Here is a 25,677-nt window from a genome sequence, read left to right on the forward strand (position 1 = left end):
TAATAAATCCAATAGGGAATTCAGGAGAAACCTCTTTACCCAGAAAGTGGTGAGAATGTGGAACTTGCTATCACATTGGATAGTTGCAACAAATAGCACAGATGCATTTAAGGGGAAACGAGGTAAGTACACGAGGGAGAAAGGAATAAAAGCTTCTTGTCAGCACAAAACCGCATCCGCAACAACATCAGCACCAGAGCACTTAGCTCCCCTGATGGCCTAGGTGGTACATGAATTAAATAGTGTGGTTCTAAAACTCACAAACTAAAAAATTGCCAGGTTCGTTACCACACTGGGATGAATTGGGGTTTGTCAGATGAAGCAACCCTTGGAAAGCTACATTCGGCTTCACTGCCTCTGGGGAGGGAAAATATCAGCCAATGTTCCCACTCCTGACTGATCTCTATCGGAAACTGTGGATTTTGCGTTGGTCATGGATATCACGTAGTGGAAGAGCCTCCCAACACTCACGGTCTTGGCTCACATGTGAAGAATAACTATCAGGAGCGAAGCCAATTACTACGAAAAAAGTCAAGTATATAGAAGCACAGAAATAGGCCATTCGGCCCAACAGATCTATGCCAGTGTTTATGCTGCATATGAGCCTTCTCCCACCCTACTTCATCTTATCCTATCTGCATAACCTTCCATTTCTTGCTCCCTCACGTACATATGTAGCTCCTGCTTAAATGCATTGAGTTCAAATTATGATTTGTACAGCTAAATGCCTCACTGTGTAAGATTTGTACCTGCTTAACCCTTTCCAGTAGCTGAAACAGTTCGAACGGCTGGAAGTGGGGATCTTGACCAATCATCTCCAAGCAACTGATGAAGTCATCATTGGACATGCCAGTCAACAAATCGATGGTCCACACAGAGGGACCGGTGGTCCGGATTGCGCTGCAGGTAAGGACAGGATCTAGTACAAAATCAGCAGTATTAGTAGTTATTTCTTGCCAAGTGCTTTTATCTGTGTCTCCCTGTCCGTTATGCACTGTTCTCCAGGCCATGGCCACCTGCTAACAAGCTCAATCCCCTTCCATTCCTTCCCCTTACTCTGCAGCCCAGTGCTGCATAGTAGCATTGGCAGAACCCAGATAGCAGACCAGCTACCGACCTATACGACATGTGTGGCCCATACAGACAGAACTAGAAACATTAACACTTTTCTTTTAGGATAAACCCTGATTCAAACTGCTGCCCTAGCTCCTCACATAAACGCAACATTACAGATGGGATAGAGCATCTTAAGGGAGAGAAAGGCAGAGGTTTATGGAGGGAATTCTAGAGATTAAGGCCAAGGCATCTGAAGGCACGCCTGCCAAATATGGAGTGACCTGTGCTCACCGTTTTTGGTCTGTAACCGCCTGGTGTTGATAAGTCCAACTGAGGTTTGTAATAATATTTGCTGTTTTCTAAACAGCTCATCAAGATCAGAACTTTCCATTTTTTGCTGGCAGGTAGATCCAAATTCACTTTCTTCCCACTGCTTTTGACTGTGAAACAACAATTCAATCCTCTCCAAGATCAAAATATCCTAAAACCATAAGAGTGGCAAAAGGGTTTGTATTAACTCCTCGCTATTTTTGATAATTGAATCCTCTCACTACTGTGATCGGGAAGCTTTACTGTGATCAGTCAACAAGCACATTGGTTACAAATCTAACTGTTTCCTCCTTCCCTGAATTACCCCTGCTTCCTCTCCTGAATCGTGCTGAGTAACTGATTCATGTACACTTGCACCTCCTTCCCAATACTCCCAAACAATATAATTGCTCCCTCCAAACACTCCCACATCCTGCAAACCCTTTCCCAATTCTGCTGTATCTTTGCAACCAACCCCTGCCCCCAAAGTTTTCCACATGAACAATCCCCCACTTTCAATCCCCCCAGGCCCAAAAATCAAATCCTAACACTACCAATCCAAATGGTGCTCCCTTTTCCCTGTACTGCTACAACGTACCTCCTATCTTTCTGCACTACCTTCCTCTGTACCCTAGGCTTTACTTAGAGATAAAACTAACTACTGAGCCATATTACATAGTATTTGCAGCACTGAACATTCAACCTTCCTGGTCTACTGCAGGGCTCAGCCAGTCAGTGGATCAGCAGTGCTAAATATTCTTAGGAACAGAGAACAGGAGGTCATTCAGCCCCTTGACACTGTTCTTCCATTCAATTAGATTACAGTTGATCGCTACCTTAACTCCATTTACCAGCCTTTGCTCCATATCCCTTAATATCCTTATCTAACAAAATATATTGACCTCAATTTTCAATTTGCAATTGAGCCCCAGCCTCCACAGCTTTTTGAGGGAGAGATTTCCAGATTTCCACTCCCCTTTGTATGAAGAAGTGCTTCCTGACATCATCCCTGAATGGCCAAGCTCTAATGTTAAGGTTCTGTCCCCTTGTTCTGGACTCTCCACCCAGAAGAAATAATTTCTCTCTATCTACCCTATCAAATCCATTAACCATCTTAAACACCTCAATTATTTTTATTTATTTATTTAGAGATACAGCACTGAAACAGGCCCACCGAGTCTGTGCCGACCATCAACCACCCATTTTATACTAATCCTACATGAATCCCATATTCCCTACCACATCCCCAGAATTCTCCTACCACCTACCTATACGAGGGGCAATTTACAATGGCCAATTTACCTATCAACCTACAAGTCTTTGGCTGTGGGAGGAAACCGGAGCACCCTGCGAAAACCCACGCGGTCACAGGGAGAACTTGCAAACTCCGTACAGGCAGTACCCAGAATGGAATGCGGGGTCGCTGGAGCTGTGAGGCTGCGTTGCTAACCACTGTGCCGCCCCACTTATATCACCACTTAATATTCTATACTCACGGGAATAGAAGCCACCTTTTGTAACCTGTCCTAATAATTTAACCCTTTAAGAACCTGGTATCATTCTGCTAAAATCTATGCTGCCCCCCCTCCACTCCAAGTTCGATATATCTTTCCTGAGATGCAATGCCTAGAGCTCAATGCAGTTAGTGCAGATGCAATCTAACCAGAGCTTTATACAATACTTTAATTATTATTAGGGACTCCTACCTTAGGAAGCTTCTGTATATCATCAATTGAAAGAAAGAAAACCAAGCGGTCTATCTTGTCCAAGATCAGTGAGGTCCAGTTTGTGGTAGCACTCAAAAAAAGAAAATAAATGTTTAAATCGCTTTAACTGCAGTGCTACATATAACTACAGAACATAAGAAAGAGGAGCAGGAGTAGACTGTATAGCCTGTTGAGGCAGCTCCGCCTCAGTACAATCATGGCTGATCTTTGTCTTCAACTCCACTTTCCCAACTTCTCCCCAAATTCTTGGATTCTCGAGAGAATTAAATTCTGTCCATCTCAGCCTTAAATATATTCAACAATGGAACTGGTTTAGGCAATTTTATGTCATGCATTAACATTAAACCTCTCTCTTAATTTCAATGAAGTGGTTACAGAGCAGCTAAACTGAAGTTTGAACATCACTGCTAGAACCCACTGTGTAATATTAGTAATGTCTCAGCGTATCTGCTGTTGAAACCCTCATTAATGCCTTTGTTACCTCCTGACTTGACTATTCTAACACTGCTAGCCAGGCTGCCACATTCTACCTTCTGTAAACTTGAGGTCATCCAAAACTCTATTGCCCATGTCCTAACTCACACCAAGTCCTGCTCACCTATCACCCTGTGCTCAATGGCTCCTGTTTAAGCAGTACCTTAAATTTAAAATCTCATCCTTGTTTTCAAATCCCTCCATGGCCTTGCCCTTCCCTATCTCTGTAACCTCCTCCAGCCCCAAACCCTACAAGATTATCTGTGCTCTTCGAACTCTGGCCTCTCAAGCATCCCCAATTTTAATCGTTCCACCACTGGCAGCTATGCCTTCAGTTGCCTGGAAGTCCCTCCATAAATCTCTCCGCCTCTCTACCTCACTTTCGTCCTTTAAGACGCCCCTTAAAATCTACCTCTGAGCCATCTCCCCAACTTGTTTCTCAGCCTGCAGGAAAGCTTCGAAGATCCAACCTACTCCACTTTCCAAACTGTAGTATGTTTTACTATTTAACTATTAAATATCAAATTGAAGTATTATATAAAAATGAGAACAGAATGTATGACTTTAAAATGAGGACTGATTTATGCCTGCATGCACTGGTTTAATTATTAACCACCGTCAAGCCTGCTCTGCCTTTAAATTAGACCATGGTCGATGTGTACCTCAACTCCATTTTTCTGCCTCAGCTCCATATCCCTTGAAAACCTTACCCGTCTATCAATCTCAGTCTTGAAAGCTCCAACTGACCCCCAACATCACAGCCTTTCGGGAAAGAGAGTTTTAGATTTCCACTCTCCTTTCTGTGAAAAATTGCTTCCTTATATCACTCCTGATCGACCTAAGTCTAACTTTAAGATTATGTTCCATTGTTCTTGATTCCCCCACCACAGGAAATCATTTCTCTATACCTACCCTATCGAATCCTTTTAACATTTTAAACACCTCAATCAGATCACTCCTCAGTCTCCTATACTCAAGGGACTACAGCCAAGTTCACATTTTGTTTCACTGCCTCTCTGTATTGTCTGGATATATTATGCTTAAACAACTCGGGATACCTTCTAAAATAAACATTCTTAACATCTTAAATATTTTTATCCCAACTGAGTATTAATACCGCTATGTCAGCCAATGAGTTGAGGGCAGTATGGGACTTATGACACAGCAACAGTCTATTTAAACACAGGACACATTTTACATTGCCGCCACCATGAATGGCGGCCTTCATTTCATGGAGTTGCCACGCTCATTTAAATGGCCGGGGTAGACTGCCCATCCCAGTGGCATGGAGGGAGCGGGCTGTTCATCCCCGGCAATGGCGTCAGCAGCCTTTGCACAGGCACTGACGCTATTTTTAAAGGGCTTCGAGCCCTTCCATTTAATTTAAATATTTAAAAAGAGAGGTTGCAAAAAATGTTAAAAACATTTAATTTGCCCCTGTCCCACCCCCACAATAACTATGCAATGCACTACTTGCTCTCTTCCCCCCAAACCACTTCCCCTGCCCACCTGACCTTCCCCCCCCCCCGACAAAGTTCATAAACTATAAACTTTACCCCTTCCCACCAATGAAATTTCTTTGACACTGCTCCCATCTACCCCTCCCCCCCCCCCATCCCCGCACTGAAAAACTTACCTGCAACCCCCTCCCCACCAGTGTCCCGCCTCGGATCCCTGATCAGGGATCTGAAGGCATGGGAGTACCAGCCACCAGCACCAATATCGCAGCGGGACAGAAAGTGCAGGCGAGCAGGTAATTAATTCCTTTATTTAAATATGTAAATTTTGCTACCATCACCGAGCGGGCTGCCACAACGTATCGGGCCGGGCCTTCCTGGCATCGAGGCCCATAGCGGGCCCCTGCTGGAGGCATCTTCTGGCTCCTCCTGCCACGACCGGACGTCTGGGGAGCTGTAAAATGCAGCCCACAGTCTCTACAAACTACAGCAAATAGTCTACAGAGTCTCATGAAATGCAGCAAATGGAACTCCTGACCGAAACTACAGTAAAGTCTCCCAATAAAAGCAGGGTGATTACTCCAGCAAAATGCAGCGGGTGGAGGATGGTTACATTATAGAAATTACGTGCAGAAAATTAATCCCAGGTCACTTACAACAGTGCGGTCTGCAGGCGTGATTGACGGGGGAATTACCTAATCGTCTCTATTCTGGCCCGAGACTTGTGGTGTCACTCTATGTAGTCTTTTTTCATTCCATCATTAGGTAGTCCATTTAATATGACTAACCCTACCTTAGTGAAACGGGAAACTCCCAAGCCTGTGGCATTACCTACCCAAACACGGTGTCTTTAGTTAGCATGTCTCCCAGCAGAAACTTCTTGCGTCTGTCAAAACAGTAATCTTTCATCTTCAGCAGGTTTTCCTTCATCTCCGCGTGGGAGATCGCCATGAATATTTCATCAGAAACAAAAGCTAGTGCAGATCCCAGTAAATCAAACTCCACTTTGGAAAACCCACTATCGTATAAATTCTGAATATTAAAAGAAAAGCATATATTTGGAAATGATCAGCACCAGATCAGCCTGATTAAAAATTGAGACAAGCATTTTTTTAATACATAATTTATCAGAATGTTAATTCATCTCAAGATACTTTGAGACAATCAGTCAGTCAGAAATATTTGAGAGCATTTGTGGGTTTAATCTGTTTAACATTCAAATGCACATATGATGAAAGCAGAAGTAACTGGTCTCGCCAAAACTTTTCATCCCAAGAGATGATTCCTTCACCTTCACTGTGATACTACCTCAAATCTGTTTCGATCCATATCAAGAATTCCCTTGGGAATTCTGAACTTCATCCAGAGATTTGTGAAAACAGATCCCAGGGAGGGTTTAGTCACACGTCTTCAAGAAATAGGGGCAGGAGTAGGCCATTCGGCCCCTTGAGCCTGCTCTGCCATGCAATAACATCCTGGCTGATATGATTGTGGCCTTAACTCAACTTTCCTGCCTGCCCCCCATAACCCTTGACTCCCTTATAGATCAAAAATCTGTCCAACCCAGCCATGAATATATTCAATGGTCCTGCCTCCACTGCTCTCTGGGGATGAGAATTCCAAAGATTAAAGATTCAGCTAGGAAGGAAGGGATAGTGAGTATGCTTATGGCTAACATCCAACCTTTGAGTGGGTTGTCAAAAATGTAACCAAAAGTCTACTTCCCACAACAGAATCCACCCCCCCCCCCCACCAGTTCTATGATCTGTGAGGTGCAGCCATTGGTTATTTAGGTGTCAGCCATGGCTCAGTGGGTAGCACACTCGCCTCTAAGTCAGAAGTCTGTGGGTTTAAGTCCCATTGCAGAGACTTGAGCACAAATTCCAGGTTGACACTCCAGAGCAATACTGAGGGAGTGCCGCCCTGTTGGAGGTGATGTGTTTAGGATAAGACGTTAAATTGAGACCCCAGCTGCCCTCTCAGGTGGATGTAATAGATCTTAAGCCACCATTTCAAAGAGAAGGGGCGTTCTCCCCAGTGTCCTGGCCAATACCTACCCCACTCAACCAATATCATTAAAACAAATTTGCTGGTCATTATCACATTGCTGTTTGTGTGAGCTTGTTGTACGAACATTCGCTGCTGCGTTTCCTACATTACAACAGTGACTATGCTTCAAAAAGTACTTAATAAGCTCTGAAGGACTTTGCAAAGTCCTGAATTTGGGTAAAACGCTATAGAAATGCAATTCTTTCATTTTTAAGTTTTTAGGAATGAATTTTCATCCTAGGCCCAACCATCTTCAACTACTTTGTCAATGACCTTGCCTTCATCATAAGGTCAGAAATGAGGATGTTCATTGATGATTGCACAATGTTCAGTACCATTTGCAACTCCTCAGACACTGAAGCAGTCAGTGTCCATATGCAGCGAGACCTGGACAACATTCAGTGGCAAGTAACATTCGTGGCACTGAAGTGCTGGGCATTGAGCATCTCCAACAAAAGAGTCTAACCATCTGCCCTTGACATTCAATGGCATTACCATCATTGAATCCCCCAATATCAACATCCTGGGGGTTACCAGTGACCAGAAACTGAACAGGACCAGCCATATAAATACTGTGGTTATAAGAGCAGGTCAGGGACCATGAATTCTGAGGCGAGTAACTCACCTCCTGACTCCCCAAAGCCTGTCCATCATTTAAGAGGCACAAGTCAGGAGTGTGATGGAATACTCTCCACTTGCCTGGATGAGTGTGGCTCCAACAACACTCAAGAAGCTCAACACCATCTAGGACAAAGCAGCCTGCTTGATCGGCAACCCATCCACTAACTTAAACATTCACTCCCTCCACCACCGACGAACAGTGGCAGCAGTGTATACCATTAACAAGATGCACTGCAGCAACTCATCAAGGTTCCTTGGACAGCACCTTCCAAATTAGTGACCTCTACCACTTAGAAAGACAAGGGCAGCAGACGCCACCATCTACAAGTTCCCGTCCAAGTCACACACCATCCTGACTTGGAACTATATCACCATTCCTTCATTGTCACTGGGTCAAAATCCTGGAATTACCTTCCTAACAGCCCTATGGGAGTACCTGCACCACATGGACTGCAGTGTGTCAAGAAGGCAGCTCACCACAACCTTCTCAAGGGCAATTAGGGATGGACATAAAATGCTGGCCTTGCCAGGGAGGCCCACATCCCATGAAAGAATTTTTAAAAAACACAGAGAATATTACAGGGTAGATATTGTGTTTTGGTACTAGACAGAAGCAATAATGCCACTGGGTATTCCTGCCCAGGCCTTATGGTCCAAGGAGCAGGTGTGGTAGTCCCCTTATCCTGGTTGAGCCTAGCGCCAATGAAAAGGACATAACATTCTCCTCTCCTGAAAACCTACCTCTTTGACCTAGCTTTTGGTCACCTGTCTGAATATCTCCTTCTATGGCTTGGTGTCAAATTTTGTCTGATTATGTTCCTGTGAAATGCCTTTGGATATTTTACTATCTTAAAGGTGCTATATAAATGCAAGTTGTTACATCCAAATCTTGTTCAGTCAATCTAAGTTTGAAATGGACAAATAGGGAAACCTTACATTGTTTCCCCATTATACCCAGATGTCTCACCAGTGGTGACAGAGCTCACATCTTACCAGTACTTGTACAATCCAGTCCATCATCAGACTCTGCTTCGAACTTGGGATCTTTAAGAAAGGAATTGGATTTTCTACCAGGATTTGTAGCAATCTCTGTGTCATGTTGATGGAAAATCTTCTGATTTTCCATAGCCTACAAAAAAAAAATCTTAACTTGAAAGATTGAACAGAGAAGACAGAGGGGTGACCTGATAGAGAGAGGTCTTCAATATTATCATCAGGTTCAATAGGTTAGATACAAAGAAAATGTTTTCACTTGCAGGCAAGACCAGAACTATGGGGCTATTAAGCTATGACAGTCAATAATAAATTCAATAGGGAATTCAGGAGAAACTTCTTTATCCAGATTGGTGAGAATGAGGAGGTCACTACCACACAAAGTAGTTGAGGCAAATAGTATAGATGCATTTAAGGGAAGCTAAACACATGAGGGAGAAAAGGAATAGAAGGATATATTGATGGGATGCGATGAAGTAGGATAGGAGGCGGCTCATATGGAGCATAAACACTGGCATAAGCCAGTTGGGCAAAATGGCCTCTTTCAGTGCAGTAAATACTTTTTAATAACTGTTCATGAAACATGTGCAGAACTTCACTTCTGCTAGTCCCCAGTTGACTGCAAGCGGCTACTTACTGGAGGTCGAACAGCAGTTGAGGTCTCATGCTCTGCATGGTCTCCATGGAAAGGACAAAGCTGTTCATTGCTTCCAAAATGCAATTCCTCTGTCAAAATAAGGGCATGGTGTTGCTTTAAATGTTTAGACACTGGTTTTAGTAGTAACAAATTTACAAAAAAATGGCAATGTTTTCATGTTTGATTAAAGAGAGTCTCACTCTGGTTTAACTCACAGAAAGAGGCCATTCGGGCCACCATGCCTGTGCCAACTCTTTGAAAGATCTATCCAATTAGTCCTAAGCCCCCGGCTCTTTCCTTATAGCCCTGCAAATTTTTAAGTATATATCCAGATCCATTTTGAAAGTTACTATTGAATCTGCTTCCACTACCCTTTCAGGCAGCGCATTGCAGATCTCAACAACTCAGAGTAAAAAAATTGTTTTTCTCAGCTCCCACTTAGATTTCAGATAATTGGCAAAAAAGCCATGTCCTCTGCTTACTAACCCTCCTGCCAGTGAAAATAGTTTCTCCCTGTCTATCAAAATCCTTCATAATTTTGAACACCTCTATTAAATCTCCCCTTAACCTTCTTTGCTCTAAGGAGAACAATCCCAGCTTCTCCAGTCTCTCCACACAGCTAAAATCTCTCATCATTGGTACCATTCTAGTAAGTCTCCCCCCCAAGGCCCTGATATTCTCTCCAAAGTGTGGTGCCTAGAATTGGACACAATACTCCAGCTGAAGTGCTTTGAAAAGTTTCTGAGAGACATGATGAAGTGCAATGCAAGCATGGCCAATGACACTTACACTTAATATTTGTACCAAGATAGGACGGATTGTAGAGCAAGGTTACTGAGTTGGGGAGTTCAAACTTTAATTAATACGAACACTGGGGAAACCTGTTTGGAGGAATTACTGAACAAGTGAGGAAGTGTAGTTAAAAAAGAACTGCCTAGGAGGAACAACAGGGATACCACCAGCAGATACATCAGCCAGTGAGCTTATTCAGTCACAGGCCTGTGACGCAAGCAGAGGTCATTTGAACTTACCAGGGGCACTGGCATTTCAATCGGCAAATCCCGGAAAAATCGTAGGAGTGTCAGGAATGTATTGGGTGTCACTAGATTTTTCAGAGTCTGGCAATCCACACCATGTGCCACAAATCCAAGAGAACTGAAGAATGCACAAGGTGTTAAAATAAATCAAAGGCATCAATTTCAACAAGCGATTAAAAAGTTTATATACGAAACCAGCATTGTAAACTGCAGGGTGGCATCCAATTAACATGAAGTATCTACACCCAGACATTTGCAATATATACAGTATATGCAACTAATTGAAAAGCTTCCTCAATAGGTTATGTGTAAATAATGCTCCTGACCAGGTAGGTGTAAGGTTCAAGGTGTGTATCAGGGCAGCAGTGGGAGCTCTGCAACTGTCCTCAATGTCCACATCATATGGAGGGGAAGAAACTGTTAAGATCCCCACTCCTGACTTCCAGGCAGTAAAGACTGTTGAAGAGTGTGAACATTAGATTCAGACTTGGCTGGGATACATTCAGCAGAATAACCCAATGACTGTCACTATCTCTAGGCTGAGACATGGTCCTATGACACGGTATCAAATCTTCAACAAGCTCTGTGGCTCATTGTGTTGTACACTTCATCACTAGAAAAACAAACTCAGAGCAACTTACCTGAAAAGGTCTTCTGTCGAATTGTGGTCATTTCCTTCAAAAACTTTCCCAAAAAGCATCTGTGCCTGTAACATGGGAAGAAATCTCGAAGCATCAAATGGCACAGCAATACCTTCTCTTAGTTTCCATGCATACTTCTCCAAACACAAACTAAGCTTCTATTTTTTTAAAAACCCTCTCAAACTTTATCCCCTCCTGAAGCATAACTCTTATTGGTTATGGTTCAGAAGGCATCTGCCACCATCTTGAACCTCCCCAAAGGGCCACTCTTCATTAGTACATCCAGTTAGTGAGGTTCAGCAGCTATTCGATAACAAGGTACACCACCACAAAACTCAATCTTGTCCACACCCAGAATGCACACGCACACAATTCCAACATGGACTTCAGGACAGAATTCAGTTGCAGGAACCCTGCCCGGTTTCCCCCTCCTTAATCCAGATACTTCCTGCCTTAACCAGTTGGCCTACTGCAAAGAGTCACTTATTTACACTTTACAACAGGACTTTAGAAAGGGTTAGTTAAAAGATCATTGTCAAATTGAAGATATTACCTGTTGCACAGACCATTTCATTTGGGTTGTGTCATTGGCATCGGACAATAACATGTTCACCTTTGACCTCAAAGATATTAGAGGAATGTCCTTTATAAGGGAATCCAAATCTTTGATCCACTTCATATTGTCAGAATCCTAACAAAAAAATTAACATGACAAATTGAAATGCATTTCTTTAAAAATAAAAATACATTTTGTCTATTTTGCACCCTTCTAAAATATACACCTCTGGACTTAATGCAACATTAACACACAGATCAGTTACACAGCAGTTACACAGTGCATGCTGCAACACTCAATAAAATAGTTTTGGCATCACAGATGTGCAAAGCATGCAATATGACTCCAGTCTAACTTAGCATCAGGTCGCAATTGTGCATCAGGTGTGGAATCACCTGAAGGACAGCATCACTCTGCCTGTTTTTAACTGATCTCAGTTGGGACTGTGGTAAAGGGGCCTCAGTGCTACAGGGCTTGTAGGTGGAAAAGCTCTAGGGTTCCAGTTCCTGATTGCTATCCAGTGATCTGCACATGCGGACACAATATGAGAATAATAGTAGCCTCGGCTGTGATGTTCCCCAAGATCAAAAAGCTTGCCAGCAATCACTGCCTCAGTTCATAGATGTAGAGCTGATACCTAGGAAAGGTGACGTGAGAGTGAGGTGGGCCAAGTGGCCTCTTTCTGTGCCATAAACTTTCTATGATTCTATGAGAGGGGAGAGCTGGCACCTGTGGACCATGAGGTAAAGATGACAAACTTGCATTTCCAACAGAGCCTTTTACAACTTCAGGACATTCTAAAGTGCTTTACATCCAATGAAGTACTTCTGAATTGTCATCAAACTCCCACAAACAGCAATGTGATAATGCCTAGATAATCTGTTTTTTTAGGATGTTAATTGAAGGATAACTACTGGCCAGGATACCGGGGATAACTCTCCTGCTCTTCCTCAAAATAGTGCCACAGGATCTTTTATGTCCACCTTAGAGGGCAGACGGGGCTGCGGTTTAACGTCTCGTTCGAAAGACGGCGCCTCCAACAGTGCAACACTCCCTCAGTACTGCGCTGGAGCGTCAACCTAGATTTTTGTGCTCAAGTTGCTGAGTGGCACTTAAGCTGATGAGCTTCTGACTCAGATGCGAGAATGCTAGCCACTGAGCCATAACTCCCATGTCCCAGTGGGGAACTACACTTGAAGGCAGGATGGGTTAAAACTTTTGCCTGTACAGTACTCTAGCCTATCTCCAACCTTCACTCCCATCAAGCATGAACGCTTCTGAGAGTTCAGCATTGGTGAGTGCAATCTCCCGTCCATAGAGTCAGCATCTTCAGGTTAGGAAGGGTGAAAACTGGAGGACAGAAGAGAGAGCAGAATAACATTCTGAACCAAACACTTATTTAACAGCAAACATCAGCAAAAGAGTACCCAAATCAAAAATAATTAAGAAATGATATCATTAAATGTAATTAACAAAGTGATGACCAGCCTGATTTAGGAGACGGATTTCTGTGGTCAGGTTACCAAACAGTCCACGTTAGCGAACTCACAATTGAATGGCTCAGGTTACTGTCTTCATGTAAACTCAAACTTGTTCTTGGCCCAGGTCCAGGTAAGGTGTCAGGATACTTTAGCCAATCACTCATCTCTACCAGGTTCAGATATCATTTCTTAATGAAATTTCACACTGTCAAAATCCCTTTACAAACTACAGACTTATCTATTATTCAGGATCTATCCAGCCGCAAAGTCATTTGCTCTACTACACATTTATCAACCAATGCTGGATGTTAATGTAATCAAATATTTAAATTACTTTTAACTGTTAATTCCCTAGTGCGATTAATATGTTGTCAAAATCATTACCTTGTAATACACAGAAGGTTGGAATTGAGAAGGAGGTGGTCTGACTTCCCGGAGACAAAGATTAATACTTTCAGTTCCCTTTGGAGAGACTAGAGACTGCAGAAGCTGGGATTGTTCTCCTTAGAGGTTTAAAAGAGACTTGATAGGGGTGTTCAAAATCAGGAATGGTTTTGATAGAATAAATAAGTAGAAACTATTTCCAGTGGCAGAAGGGTTGGCAACTAGAGGAAGCAGATTTAAGGTCATTGACAAAAGAACCAGAGGGGACACGAGGAAATTTTTTTTATGCGGCAAGTTGTTGTGATCTGGAAGGGCGCCTGCAGTAACCTTCAAAGGGAATTGGATAAATACTTAAAGGGAAAAGAATTACTGGACGATGGGGAAAGAGCAGGAGTCTGGGCTCAGTTGGATAGCTCTACCAAAGAGCTGGCACAGGCACGATAGACTCAATGGCCTTCTGTGCTGTATCATTCTATGATTCAATATCTTATCTCGGTTCATTAACTCCTGTAACTATCTGTTCAAGATCCTTTGGGTCGCTATTTATCTTAAAACAGCAATTTTCCTTCCAGCGTTCTCCCGTCCTCTCTTAAAAATGTTAGTTTGACTCAGCGGCAGCACTTTTGCCTCTAGATCAGAAGGTCGTGGGTTCAAGCACGACTTCATAATCCAGTAATCTGGACAGGGACATTGAGCCACCTTAAACCTGGAGCCCGATATCCCAGCTGACACCAGCTAAACCAGCACAAACAAACAGTCAAATGTGGGTCTGTTCATTGAGTTGCTATTAAGAATGGTGTTGGAATTTTCTTGGGATTAGAATGAAATCTCTTCGGTCATGGATTGAAAGGTGATAAATAATTGAATGCTGAGATTGGGATTGCAACAATCCAAGTCAAAGGGGAATGCATAGAAAGGAAAATAAAGTATTTACATTTATATAGTGCTTACAGAAGCTCAGGACATCCCAAAGCACTTTATGACAATGAAGTATTTTAAGTTTGGTCACCGTTGTAATGTAGGAACCGTTGCAGCCAATTTACACACAGCAAGTCCCACAAACAACATTGTGATGGTGACCAGATATGATTTTGGTTGAGGGATAAATATTGACCAGGACACTGGAGAGAATTCCACTCCTCCTCTTCAACTGGTATGATGGAATATTTTACATCCACTTTATAGGACAGATGGAGTCTCAGTTTAAGGTCTCATTCAAAAAACAGTATCTCCAACAGTGCAGCACTCCCTCAGTGTCAGATTTTGTGCTCAAGTCTCTGGAGTAGGACTTGAACTCACAACCTTCTGATTCAGAGGCGAGAGTGCTACCCACTGGGCCAAGTCTGACACCGAGATAAAAAGCCCTACAAGGACAGTGAGGGAGAGAGAGAAAATGGTGAGAATTCTTCAAATACCAACCCATAGCTTATTTACAATGATCAGCTTCTGAACAGGACTCAGTTTACGTTCGTGCTCTGCCATGCTGGGCAAAGCGTGCACTAGTAAAGCTGTTGGAATGACTCGCAGAATCGATGGGCTAAGACCAATCACTGTCGACCCCAGGCTGCTCAGCAACTCCTCTGTAATCTACAGAGCAACAAACAGAAATAGACTGTGAGCAGCGCTTCAAACCAAATACCCAAACTGATACAGATGGCAAATGCCAAGTTAGTTCAGATCTGTGCAATACTTACAGACACATTTTGAAGTATCCTGTCGATTATTTCCCTTGCCTGAAATAAATGTTATAAATATTAATGAATAAACTTCTAAGACATCATTTCAATGGAATTCTATTGGGCCCGCAGGGTCTTACAGCCGATAGAGAGCGGGCTTGTATCAAATCAGTCTAAACTAATCGTTTGTAACTGTAATGACGTTTATTTCAAAATAGATTGGGTCACTTAAGGGTAGATTTTCTACTCCATACAAGCCGGGGGCCAGGAAACCTAGGCAGTGATCTAGTTCACTGGATCTCAGCTGCTCGTTACCAGCTTCTGACCAGTCTTTTAGGCCAACCTACAGTGCTCTTACCCAACGCAGGCGAGAACTAGAAAGTAGATGCTGCTTCCACCTAAAAGGAATCCCACCATCACCACATTCACTAATTATAGAAACACACCAGGATGTTTAACAGATGTAAACCTACCAATATTGCTAATTAATCTAATGAGTTTCCCAATAATTTGATTTGCTGTTTAAAAAAATGTCACCTCCACAATGGGTAGTACTACCAAGTCTATCTAGCCCAAACAATCATGGTCCAAATGGCTGTCAGGTGCTGTACCACCATTTTGATGTTGCTGCTCAACCTCCTCCAACTCATATAATAAAAGCAAAATACTGCGGATGCTGGAAATCTGAAACAAAAACAAGAAATGCTGGATTCACTCAGCAGGTCTGGCAGCATCTGTGGAAAGAGAAGCAGAGTTAACGTTTCGGGTCACTGACCCTTCTTCGGAACTCTTCAACTTCCGAAGAAGGGTCACTGACCCAAAACGTTAACTCTGCTTCTCTTTCCACAGATGCTGCCAGACCTGCTGAGTGAATCCAGCATTTCTTGTTTTTGCTCCTCCAACTCATTATCAGTCAATTATTCTCTTCTCTCTTGGACACTTCCACACAACTCCACTGCCAGGGCGGCGGCGGGCGAAAAAAATGCCAGGCCGCACATCGCCGCAATCTAGCGTGTGGCGGGCCATCTGCATACGCTGGGCGGCCCCCCCTCCCACCCGGCCGGCCAACCCAATCATGCAGCGGGGACAGGCTCTGTGATGCTAGCAAGTGTCAGCTGCCTCTGTGCAGGCGCTGGTGCCATTTTTAAAGGGCTGCCAGACCTGCACGGTTGAAGCCCATACCCTCCACCCCCCACCCAAAAACACTGTAAATCGATTTTTGGCCCATACTCCTTCCCCCCACCCAATACAAGGAAAACGGCTGCTCCATTCTCCCCCCACCAAAACACTTACATTTAAGATGTGACATTCCCCCCCACACCCCCCAACAACTGCACAAAGTGCAGAGATCACCCCTTCTCCCCCCCAACCCCCTACACTACACATGCAGATTTAGCTACGTTTCCCCCTCCCCACTACTCAAAATCCCAAGCCCCCCCCACTTCCCCACCTCGGTGGCGTCAGCTTTCCCTGGATGGGAAAGTGAAGGCGCAAGTGCCAGCTGCCCCACAGAAGATCGTGGACAGCTGGCAAGAACGCAGTGAGAGGTGTGTTAATTTATTCATTTCCTTTAATTAAATATTTGAAGTATGGTCCCTTCACCGAGCAGGCCACCACAGAGCCTCACCGCTGCCGGGAAGATCGGGCCCGACAATCCCGGTATCGGGCTCTGTGGTAGGCCACTGTCGGTGCGATCTTCCAGCCCCCGCACCCCTGCCGCAGAGCCCAACATCAGGAGCTCAACAAAATCCCAGCCCCTGTCTCTATCTCTCCTTCTCCTCCCCCAATATTCCACATCAGCAAGTCCCCCTTATCTCTTCCCTCCACCCAGACACAGATTTGTGAGCATCAGTTAAAAACACAATTGTAAAAATATACTTGGGTCTGTGCGTAATAGTACTAAAGTGTATTGAAGGAAAGATTACCTGGACAGGAGAGAAATTCATTTCACTGAGCTCTGGGAGCATTGCTTGTATTTGTACAGGATGAAGCCGTTTTATAAAGGATACCCCTAGGATTGGAAGAAGACCAGCCATACTTGATAACTCATCGCTTATCAAAACTCCTTGGTTGGTTACGCTGGTTGTTCTGACCAAAAACTCTGTAAGCTGTATATAAGAAAAACGGGGTATTAGTGGAGGTACTAACGCAAACTGCATCAGGCTTTTCAAGAATATTTTCATACACCACTAAATCTTCTGTGGAATTGCTCATCACAAGTCAGAGTGTATGCTGTTTTATAACAAAGCATGACAGGAAATGCGTGACAGGGAAAGTAAACTGGAAATAAGTGTGACGGTCACTATTCACAAGCTGTTTTGGTAACTCACCACAGTGTGGCTCATGATGAATCAGAAGATAAGTTGTTTTGCTATGCTTGTGATCATGTAGATAGACCCTCTGTGGCAGGTCTCATTGTGGCACCCACGCTGACGTGAAAGTTAAGAAAACTAAATGCCTCTTCAATATATGAGAGGTGTATATATAAAAGCTTTTGTTTAGCTAATAACGCACGGGGTTGATGCACAAATCAGCCAGCAAGTTCAAGAGATGAAGAGATCCTCCATGAGTTGCGAATCTCCAGAACTAGCTGGTTGATTTGTGCTGCTCTGCTGTTAGCTTCGCACAACAGCTCCAGCGACCCGGGTTCAATTCTGGGTACTGCCTGTGCGGAATTTGCAAGTTCTCCCTGTGTCTGCGTGGGTTTTCGCCGGGTGCTCCGGTTTCCTCCCACAGCCAAAGACTTGCAGGTTGATAGGTAAATTGGCCATTATAAATTGTCCCTAGTATAGGTAGGTGGTAGGGGAATTGAGGGAAGGTGGGGATGTGGTAGGAATATGGGATTAATGTAGGATTAGTATAAATGGGTGGTTGATGGTCGGCACAGACTCGGTGGGCCGAAGAGCCTGTTTCAGTGCTGTATCTCTAAATAAAATAAAAATAAATAAAATCTCACTCTTAGCCTTCCCGTTATTTTCAAGAACATGCTGGATTTTCACATTAATCGCACATTAAGCTCACTGTGGAAAGTTGGGGTTCATAATTAACAGCGTAAGCATCATTTTAACAAAATGATCATTGTTAATGCAATGCCAATCAATCTGGCTGGCTCCGAAAAGAAAAAATTTAAATTTTTGAATCTCATTCCTGCAGGTAGTAAATTGCTGTTAGAGATTTTTTAAAAGTCAAATTCTAAACTTTTTCTTACTCGTCTTTTTTTTATTCCTCTCTTGAGCCAGTCTTTCCTTCTCTTTAGGTCCCTTTCTGTACCAGATTTGACTAATTCACCCAATTCCCTTCTCCATCATTCCTCTGTTTATTTCTCAATCCTTAAATCTCATGAGTTAGTGAGATAGACAGACTGTTGGTCCCATCGATCACTAAGGCCCCCAATGCCTCACTGCGCCATTATCAGCTCGTATTTCTAGCAAGAATGTTAGTTGTATAAAGTTAACTCACCAATTCATTAGGAACAAAGATTTGATCCCCAATGCAGTTTAGCAGCTGTTTCTTGATTATATCAAACAATTGTAGATTCTGTTTGTAGGGTATCAGGTCCTGGGTGGTTGCAGAACATATCAATCTGCCCAATCTAGAAATGGGAGAAAGTGCCAGTGACGCAGACCTTTACAATTAGGGAGGAAAGAATATGCATCTGTTTTTCAACTGCATACACACTCATTCCCTCCCTCAAAAATGGAGAGAATAATTGTGTAGGAAGAAATTTAAGAAAAATCAAGGGTTGCGAAAGAGCACATTGTCTATTGAGGCTGGTTCGCCTGGTACCCTAACTCTTCCAAGCCCAGAATATCTTAGAACGATACAGCGTGGAAGGAGAAGATTTGGCCCTTCGTGCCAGTTTAGTTTAGTTTAGAGATACAGCACTGAAACAGGCCCTTCGGCCCACCGAGTCTGTGCCGACCATCAACCACCCATTTATACTAATCCTACACTAATCTCATATTCCTACCACATCCCCACCTGTCCCTATATATTTCCCTACCTATACTAGGGGCAATTTATAATGGCCAATTAACCTATCAACCTGCAAGTCTTTGGCATGTGGGAGGAAACCGGAGCACCCGAAGGAAACCCACGCAGACACAGGGAGAACTTGCAAACTCCACACAGTGTTCCCCTTTGAAAGAGCTTTCCAATTGGTCCCACTGCTCCTGCTCTTCCTCCATAGTCCTGTAAAAGTTTCCTTTTCAATTATTTTCAATTGAAAGGGCATCCAATATTGTTTTGAATACCCCAAAGTTCTGGATCTGGACTACCCCAGTTATACCCAGACCAATCAGTCTTTGCCAAAAGTTCTTTTCAGCAGCTGATTTAAATTTATTTTATACTAATCTTTAGTCCTATTACCCCGATTTATTTTAAATACTCAGGATTTAGCTTATCTTAGCCATTGATTTTTTAAATACATTTTAACAAGATTCTCTTAACTGCCTCCTCCATAGCCTGGAGAGACTGAGGGTTTTAACCTTTCCTTCTGGCACATTCTCTATACTTTTGGAAACTTTCTTGTCACTCTTTCTTCTCTGTAACCTTTCCAATGCTTGTGCATCCAACTTGTAGATTTTTTTTTCAAAAACTATATTTATTCATAAAACTTATCAAAAATACATTACAAACAGTTCAAATTTGGCATTACATAAGGTGCAACACAATTCAATTTCTTTCAACACAGTATGTAGCACTCTGAGGTGCCTTGCTACACTTCTCCAGTTAAAAATCAATCGTCTCTTTACTGACTGCAAGACTCACCTCTCAAAGTCGGAAGCTGCCATTGTTTTTCCCTCTTTTAAGATGTTGTGAATGACAAATCTTTTCCGGATTGCAGTTAAATCATTATTCAAAAGTACATCCAAAGAGGTGAGAATCTGGGAAACACATCAGCAAAAGAGAGAAAAAGGAAAGCATTCAGCTCACTCAGTACTTGTATTTCAGAGATTTGTATCCAGTCTCTACAACAAATAACTTCAACAGCTAGATGGCTGATAGAGCTCGCAATTGGAAAAGCAAATTACGGATATGAACTTTACAGCAAATCATTCCTTTGTGTGAAGATGGTGGGGTGTATTTGCGTGGTGGAGCATTTGGACGGGGAAACATTTGCACCACAGGAGGACCTGAATGGCTGGGGGGGAGGGGGGCAAGGGGCAATTGCACGAGGATTAATACCAAACCTTTTCCACAATATTACTTATATTGTCACCCTATATTGTTTAATATACCTTTCAGAGGTAATATCCACCGAAGAATGGTTGAGCAGGTTGGGCCTATACACATCCGAGTTTAGAACAAAGAGGTGATCTTATTGAAACATGTAAGATTCTGAGGGGGCTTGATAGGATAGATGCTAAGAGGATGTTTCCCCTCGTGAGGGAATCTAGAACTAGGGGATACAGTTTCAAAATAAGGGGTCTCCCTTTTAAAACGGAGATGAGGAGGAATTTCTTCTCTCAGAGGGTCGTTAATCTTTGGAATACCCTTCCCTAGACAGCAGTGGAGGCTGAGTCATTCAATATATTCAAAGCTGAGTCAGACAGATTTTTGATCTACAAGGGAGTCAAGGGTTATGAGGGACAGGCAGGAAAGTTGAGTTAAGGCCACAATCAGACGAGCCATGATCTTATTAAATGACAGAGCAGGATAGAGGTGCTGAATGGCCTACTCCTGCTCCTATTTCTTATGATCTTATGAAAGAACAGAAGGGCTCCACCTTTCTCTGCTAATAAAAGAAATCTACCTGGGTGATAGATGTCTTTGATTAACCCACATGAGCCATCTTGCGAAACACACAAGTCCTGGCTCTTCTGCCACAACCCAGTGTTAAACTTACTTCAAACCAGCAATAGATTCCTTCTAAAACCTTTTTTTTTAATGTTCACCCTATCGTAGAGTCAAACTTGCATTAAAGCAGAACTCTCCTTGCAAACTTGAGTACAAAAATCTAGGCTAACATTCCGGTATAGAACTGAGGGAGTGCTGCACTGTCAGAGGTGCTGTCTTTTGGATGAGATGTTAAACCAAGGCATCAGCTGCCTGGTTGGGTGAATGCAAAAGATCCCATGACCCTATTTCAAGGATGAGCAGGGGAGTTCTCCCCGGTGTCCTGGCCAATATTTATCCCTCAATCAACATCACAAAAACAGATTTATGTTCACTATCACACTGCTATTGTGGGATCTTGCTTTGCACAACAATTTATAGGCGCACTTCCTATATCACAACACTGACTAGCTTCAAAAGCACTTCATTAGTTGCAAAGCATTTTAGAACCTCTTGATGTTGTGAAAGCTGCTACAGAAATGCACGTTCTTTCTTTTCCTTTAAGTGCTGTTGTACCTGTGAACGGGACAGAGACTGAAACTTTTCAAACGGTAGATATACCAGTAGGCTACCAACTCGGTGCAGGAATGTCATAGGCCACGCAGTGACATTGCTATACCCCCTAGAATCCACTGCCCATTGGGCAAAGGCCCTTCTCTGGTCATCAGACAGTTTCCCAAAGACATGATTAACCATGGACAATCTAGAATTAATAAAAAAACAGACAATTGTAAACATGGAAGATACTTCAATGCAGGGTGTCCTTTGATACCAATCAGTAACTGGGAAACAATTTACAAAGCAAGGATATTACCAAAACAAGTAATTCCATCTGGCATAAATGCAGAGTGCAATTCTTAGTTAATTGATACTAAACTGGCCATCTAACACAAAAGGACACAAAAATTGCAGTTGTTGGATGTGGCAGGAAGTGCTTTCTGAGTTTGGGTTGAAGTACGTTCATTGGGTATTATAAAGCACCTTCGCCTCCTGTGCTGATATGAAGAGAAGCAATTCCACTTCCGTGAACCTTATAACAGGGTTGGCTACACATACACACACACAGACACACACATGTCCCTGTGTTCTCCTCCCTTAACTGGAGCTCATCCAAAACTCTGCTGCCCGTATCCTAACCCACACCAAGTCCCGCTCACCCATCACCCCTGTGTTTGCTAGTCTACCTTGGCTCCCAGTAAAACCTCAATTTTAAAATTCTCATCCTTGTTTACAAATCCCTCCATGCCCTCACCCCTCCCTATCTCTGTAATCTCTTCCAGCCCCACAAACCTCAGATATCTGCACTCCTCTAATTCTGGCCTCTTTTACATCACCAATTTTAAATGTATTTACAAATATATTTATATCACAAAAGTATTTATGATTTTGATTGCTATATTGTCCAAAGGAAATCTTTGTGAACACATTTATGCAGTTGTTACATAAAAGAAATGCAGCAAATTTCCCACTGTTGGAAGATGTGTAGCAGGAAAATAATCAAAGGCATTAACTAAAGATCTATAACTGCTGAAGGTATGTATGACGCACACATGCTCCTTGTCCAAGATCGCTGGAAGAACTTGGACCTCGGATACCGACAGGAGAGGTAGAAAGTGAACAAACTCTGCAAACATATTTGGGTCTACAAGCAGGATTCTGTTGAAGAAAACCGATGCCATGACTCTCTTCAAATCATTCCGAATCTGAAATTAAAACCAGAATTGTTAAACCAGAAATCACTGCTTCAGAATCAGAAAAATCCAACTTACTTCAAAATGAAAACTAATACTAATTTAATGTAGAACAATTTTAATGTTTAGATGTGAGGGCTTAAGATTCCTTCATGTGATTTTAATGGGCTTCATTCACTCACTGGGGATAATTCTCCCTTCAAATAAAATTTCCCTGTCTCTGGTTAGCTAGATAACGTCAAATCCCCACTCAGTCAACAACCCACAGACAGGCAATCCATGAGGGAGCTAAGCAGTACAAGGAGCAACAAGGCTGCCAAGGAATCATAAGTAGTGAAAAGGCAGGTCATAAAGACAAGTCATTAATTGCTACTGTACAAAGTGTACCACTGCTTTAGAACATTCAGGACTAAGCAGCTATACAAATCATTTGGCTTTTCTTCAATGGAAGAAATTCTCCATGGTTGACGAGGTGGCCCAGACCAGATGGATACATATCTCAATAATGGGAGTGTTGGGATTGTGCAGTTGCACACAATACCCCAAGAAGCAGGCCTGCTTACTCAATGTTAACACTTGATCCATTGGCGTCAACTCTTTTTATATTACCTAACGCCTTTCAACATTTGTACATGTGCAGGTTTTATCCACTTTATGTATCGAGTTAGTGGTTTCTCTCTTCCTGAAGCACCTTTCACAACCTCAGGACGTCCCAAAGCACTTTATAGCCAATGAAGTTTTGAAGCATAGTTACTGTTGCAGCATAGGAAATGTAGCAGCTAATTTGCGCAGACCAAGCTCCCAGAAACAGCAACATGATAATGACCAGATAATCTGTTTTAGTGACGTTGGTGGAGAGATAGAAAGTGAACAAACTCTGGAAACAAATTTGGGTGGGCAAGCAGGATTCTGTTGAAGTAAACTGATGCCATGACTCTCTTCAATACTATCGACTTAATCTGATGTCTAGTAACATATAGGGCCTCCCAAAATGAACCTTTGCACAAGGATCCCTCACTCAGTGAAGCTGTTACAGAAAGAAGCCAAGAGACAGAGCCAAGCCAGGGAAAGAAAGAAAGTCAGTGGGTGAGTCACACAAATGTGCTCAAGTGTCAACTGTGGATCAGTGAGTAACACTCCCGCTTCTGAGTCAGAAGGTTGTGGATTCAAGTCACACTCCAGAGACTTGATACTCCCAGTACAGTTCTGCGGGTGTGCTGCACTATAAGAGGTGCTGTCTTTCAGATGACAGGTTAAACCGAGACTCCATCTGCCCTTTCATCTGAAGGTAAAATATCCCATGGCACTATTTTGAAGACGACAAGAGTTATCCCGGGTGTCATGGCCAATTTTATCTCTCCACCAACAGCACTAAAAGAGATTATCTGGTCATTATCATGTTGCTGTTTCTGGAAGCTTGGTGTGCACAAATTTGCTGCTACGTTTCCTACATTACAACAGTAACTATGCTTCAAAACTTCATTTGCTATAAAGTGCTTTGAGACATCTTGAGGTTGTGAAAGGTGCATTAGGAAGAGAGAAACCAATAACTCAATACATAAAGTGGATATAAAAATTCACCTATTCTATAATTCTCTTTAGCAGTGAGATTGCAGTAGGAGAGTTTCTAGTTAATGGAATGCCAGAGTGTCTCGAGAGTTTAATGCTAAACGGTATGAAATTGTTTACCTGCAAACTGTACCAGTTTGCGTTTAAGAGCTGTAGTAGTTGTTTTGCAGTTTGATTGTCAATTGTTAACAGCACCCCTCGAAGATCGACTGCAGAAAGTTTCAGGTATTCCTGTTTTTGGAAAGAGGGGAAGAAAGAGATTTCTGAGGAAAACACTTACCAAAACATATTTCTGCACAGGGTTAGTAGTTGGATAAAAACAAACAGTTGTATCTCCTCTGATATAGACTATGACAGTGGTCAGAGGTTTTAGTTTTGCTGAGCTGTATAGGTGTATAGCATGGAGTGTTGCGAGCTACACACAAAAGTTAAATCAATGCCCCACCGCTAAACCTCCACGTACATCAAGTTGCCGACACAAACAGATTGTGGCTTCTGATTTAGAATTTATCCACCATTGAGACAACAGCCCTTTTCAAACCTCTAGGCATGTAATATAAAAACAGGCCAAGGCATAAAACAAGAAATACAAAGAGCAACTAGAATTGAGGTGCGTGGACTTCTGGATTGGAAAGGCCCAGCGACCACGGTTCTGTCTCGCTGGCTCTACGGTATCCCTTGTACGCCCTGGAGTAATTTATCCAAGTAGAGGATGGCGGTTAGGAAGCCACTAACTGACTGACAATGCACACCGGAAGCTCACAGGCACAATGCCTGCCATATTCCACTGGAAGGTGAAGCTCCCTGGCCTCAGGATGTGCTCTTGACCACAGGGTCCACTCTCTGCCCTTGGGATGGTCCTCTGGCCTCAGGATGTGCTCAGTTAATTACCCACGTGCTGTATACACTGAGAAAATGCAACAGTTTTGGGTCTATGTAGTTCATTTATGTCTCCTCTGCACTTTAACAGGAGTCCTAGCTGACCTGATGCTTTAGTGAATAAATATGCTGCTCAGTTTGGGATTTATATAGAATCCAACAAAGAAACAAGCATTCGGCCCAACTGATCCACGCTAGTGATAATGCTACAGATAAGCCTCCTCCCAAACTACTTCATCTCACCCTATCAAGCTACTGTTGTATTCCTTTCTACCACATGTGTTTATCTAACTTCCCCTTAAAATGCATTTGTGCCTCTAAATGCAAGACTCCCTCTTTAATGTGTACAATAGTGCTCCCCACACGAGAAGAGTTATGTATATTTGTTTAATACTGATACAATACCTTTATTAGGTCCACACCTGATGATCCTCCTTCCTTCTGCGCCAAGTCCAATAGGACAGACTAAGGAAATACACAAGAAAAGATGCAGTAAAAGATGATCAAGCATTAAATATCAGAGTGTCTACTGACATCACTGTGTCAGTTAATGAGGCGGGACAGGACTTAAGGCAGGCATCACAGCAAACAATCAATTTTCC

The 25,677-nt window shown here is 42.9% G+C and overlaps 1 protein-coding gene across 1 annotated transcript in view; it reads right to left on the reverse strand.

The window, feature by feature from the left end:
- strc1 (stereocilin 1) overlaps window positions 1-25,677 on the reverse strand; it is a 50,581-nt gene that overhangs the window by 16,907 nt on the left and 7,997 nt on the right. The window contains exons 4-21 of the mRNA XM_068018364.1: window positions 25,481-25,540; window positions 24,317-24,427; window positions 22,485-22,639; window positions 21,453-21,639; window positions 19,869-19,984; window positions 18,558-18,690; window positions 17,024-17,206; window positions 15,117-15,155; window positions 14,842-15,009; window positions 11,555-11,692; window positions 11,002-11,066; window positions 10,355-10,478; window positions 9,324-9,412; window positions 8,687-8,822; window positions 5,859-6,055; window positions 3,072-3,162; window positions 1,348-1,537; window positions 750-919 (exon numbers count right to left, since the gene is read on the reverse strand). Of these exons, the coding sequence (XP_067874465.1) occupies window positions 750-919; window positions 1,348-1,537; window positions 3,072-3,162; window positions 5,859-6,055; window positions 8,687-8,822; window positions 9,324-9,412; window positions 10,355-10,478; window positions 11,002-11,066; window positions 11,555-11,692; window positions 14,842-15,009; window positions 15,117-15,155; window positions 17,024-17,206; window positions 18,558-18,690; window positions 19,869-19,984; window positions 21,453-21,639; window positions 22,485-22,639; window positions 24,317-24,427; window positions 25,481-25,540 (2,352 nt within the window). The remainder of the gene's footprint in view (window positions 1-749; window positions 920-1,347; window positions 1,538-3,071; window positions 3,163-5,858; window positions 6,056-8,686; window positions 8,823-9,323; window positions 9,413-10,354; window positions 10,479-11,001; window positions 11,067-11,554; window positions 11,693-14,841; window positions 15,010-15,116; window positions 15,156-17,023; window positions 17,207-18,557; window positions 18,691-19,868; window positions 19,985-21,452; window positions 21,640-22,484; window positions 22,640-24,316; window positions 24,428-25,480; window positions 25,541-25,677) is intronic.

The sequence above is a fragment of the Heterodontus francisci genome, chromosome 38 (assembly GCF_036365525.1).
Source record: "Heterodontus francisci isolate sHetFra1 chromosome 38, sHetFra1.hap1, whole genome shotgun sequence".
NCBI classification, from domain to species: Eukaryota; Metazoa; Chordata; class Chondrichthyes; order Heterodontiformes; family Heterodontidae; genus Heterodontus; species Heterodontus francisci.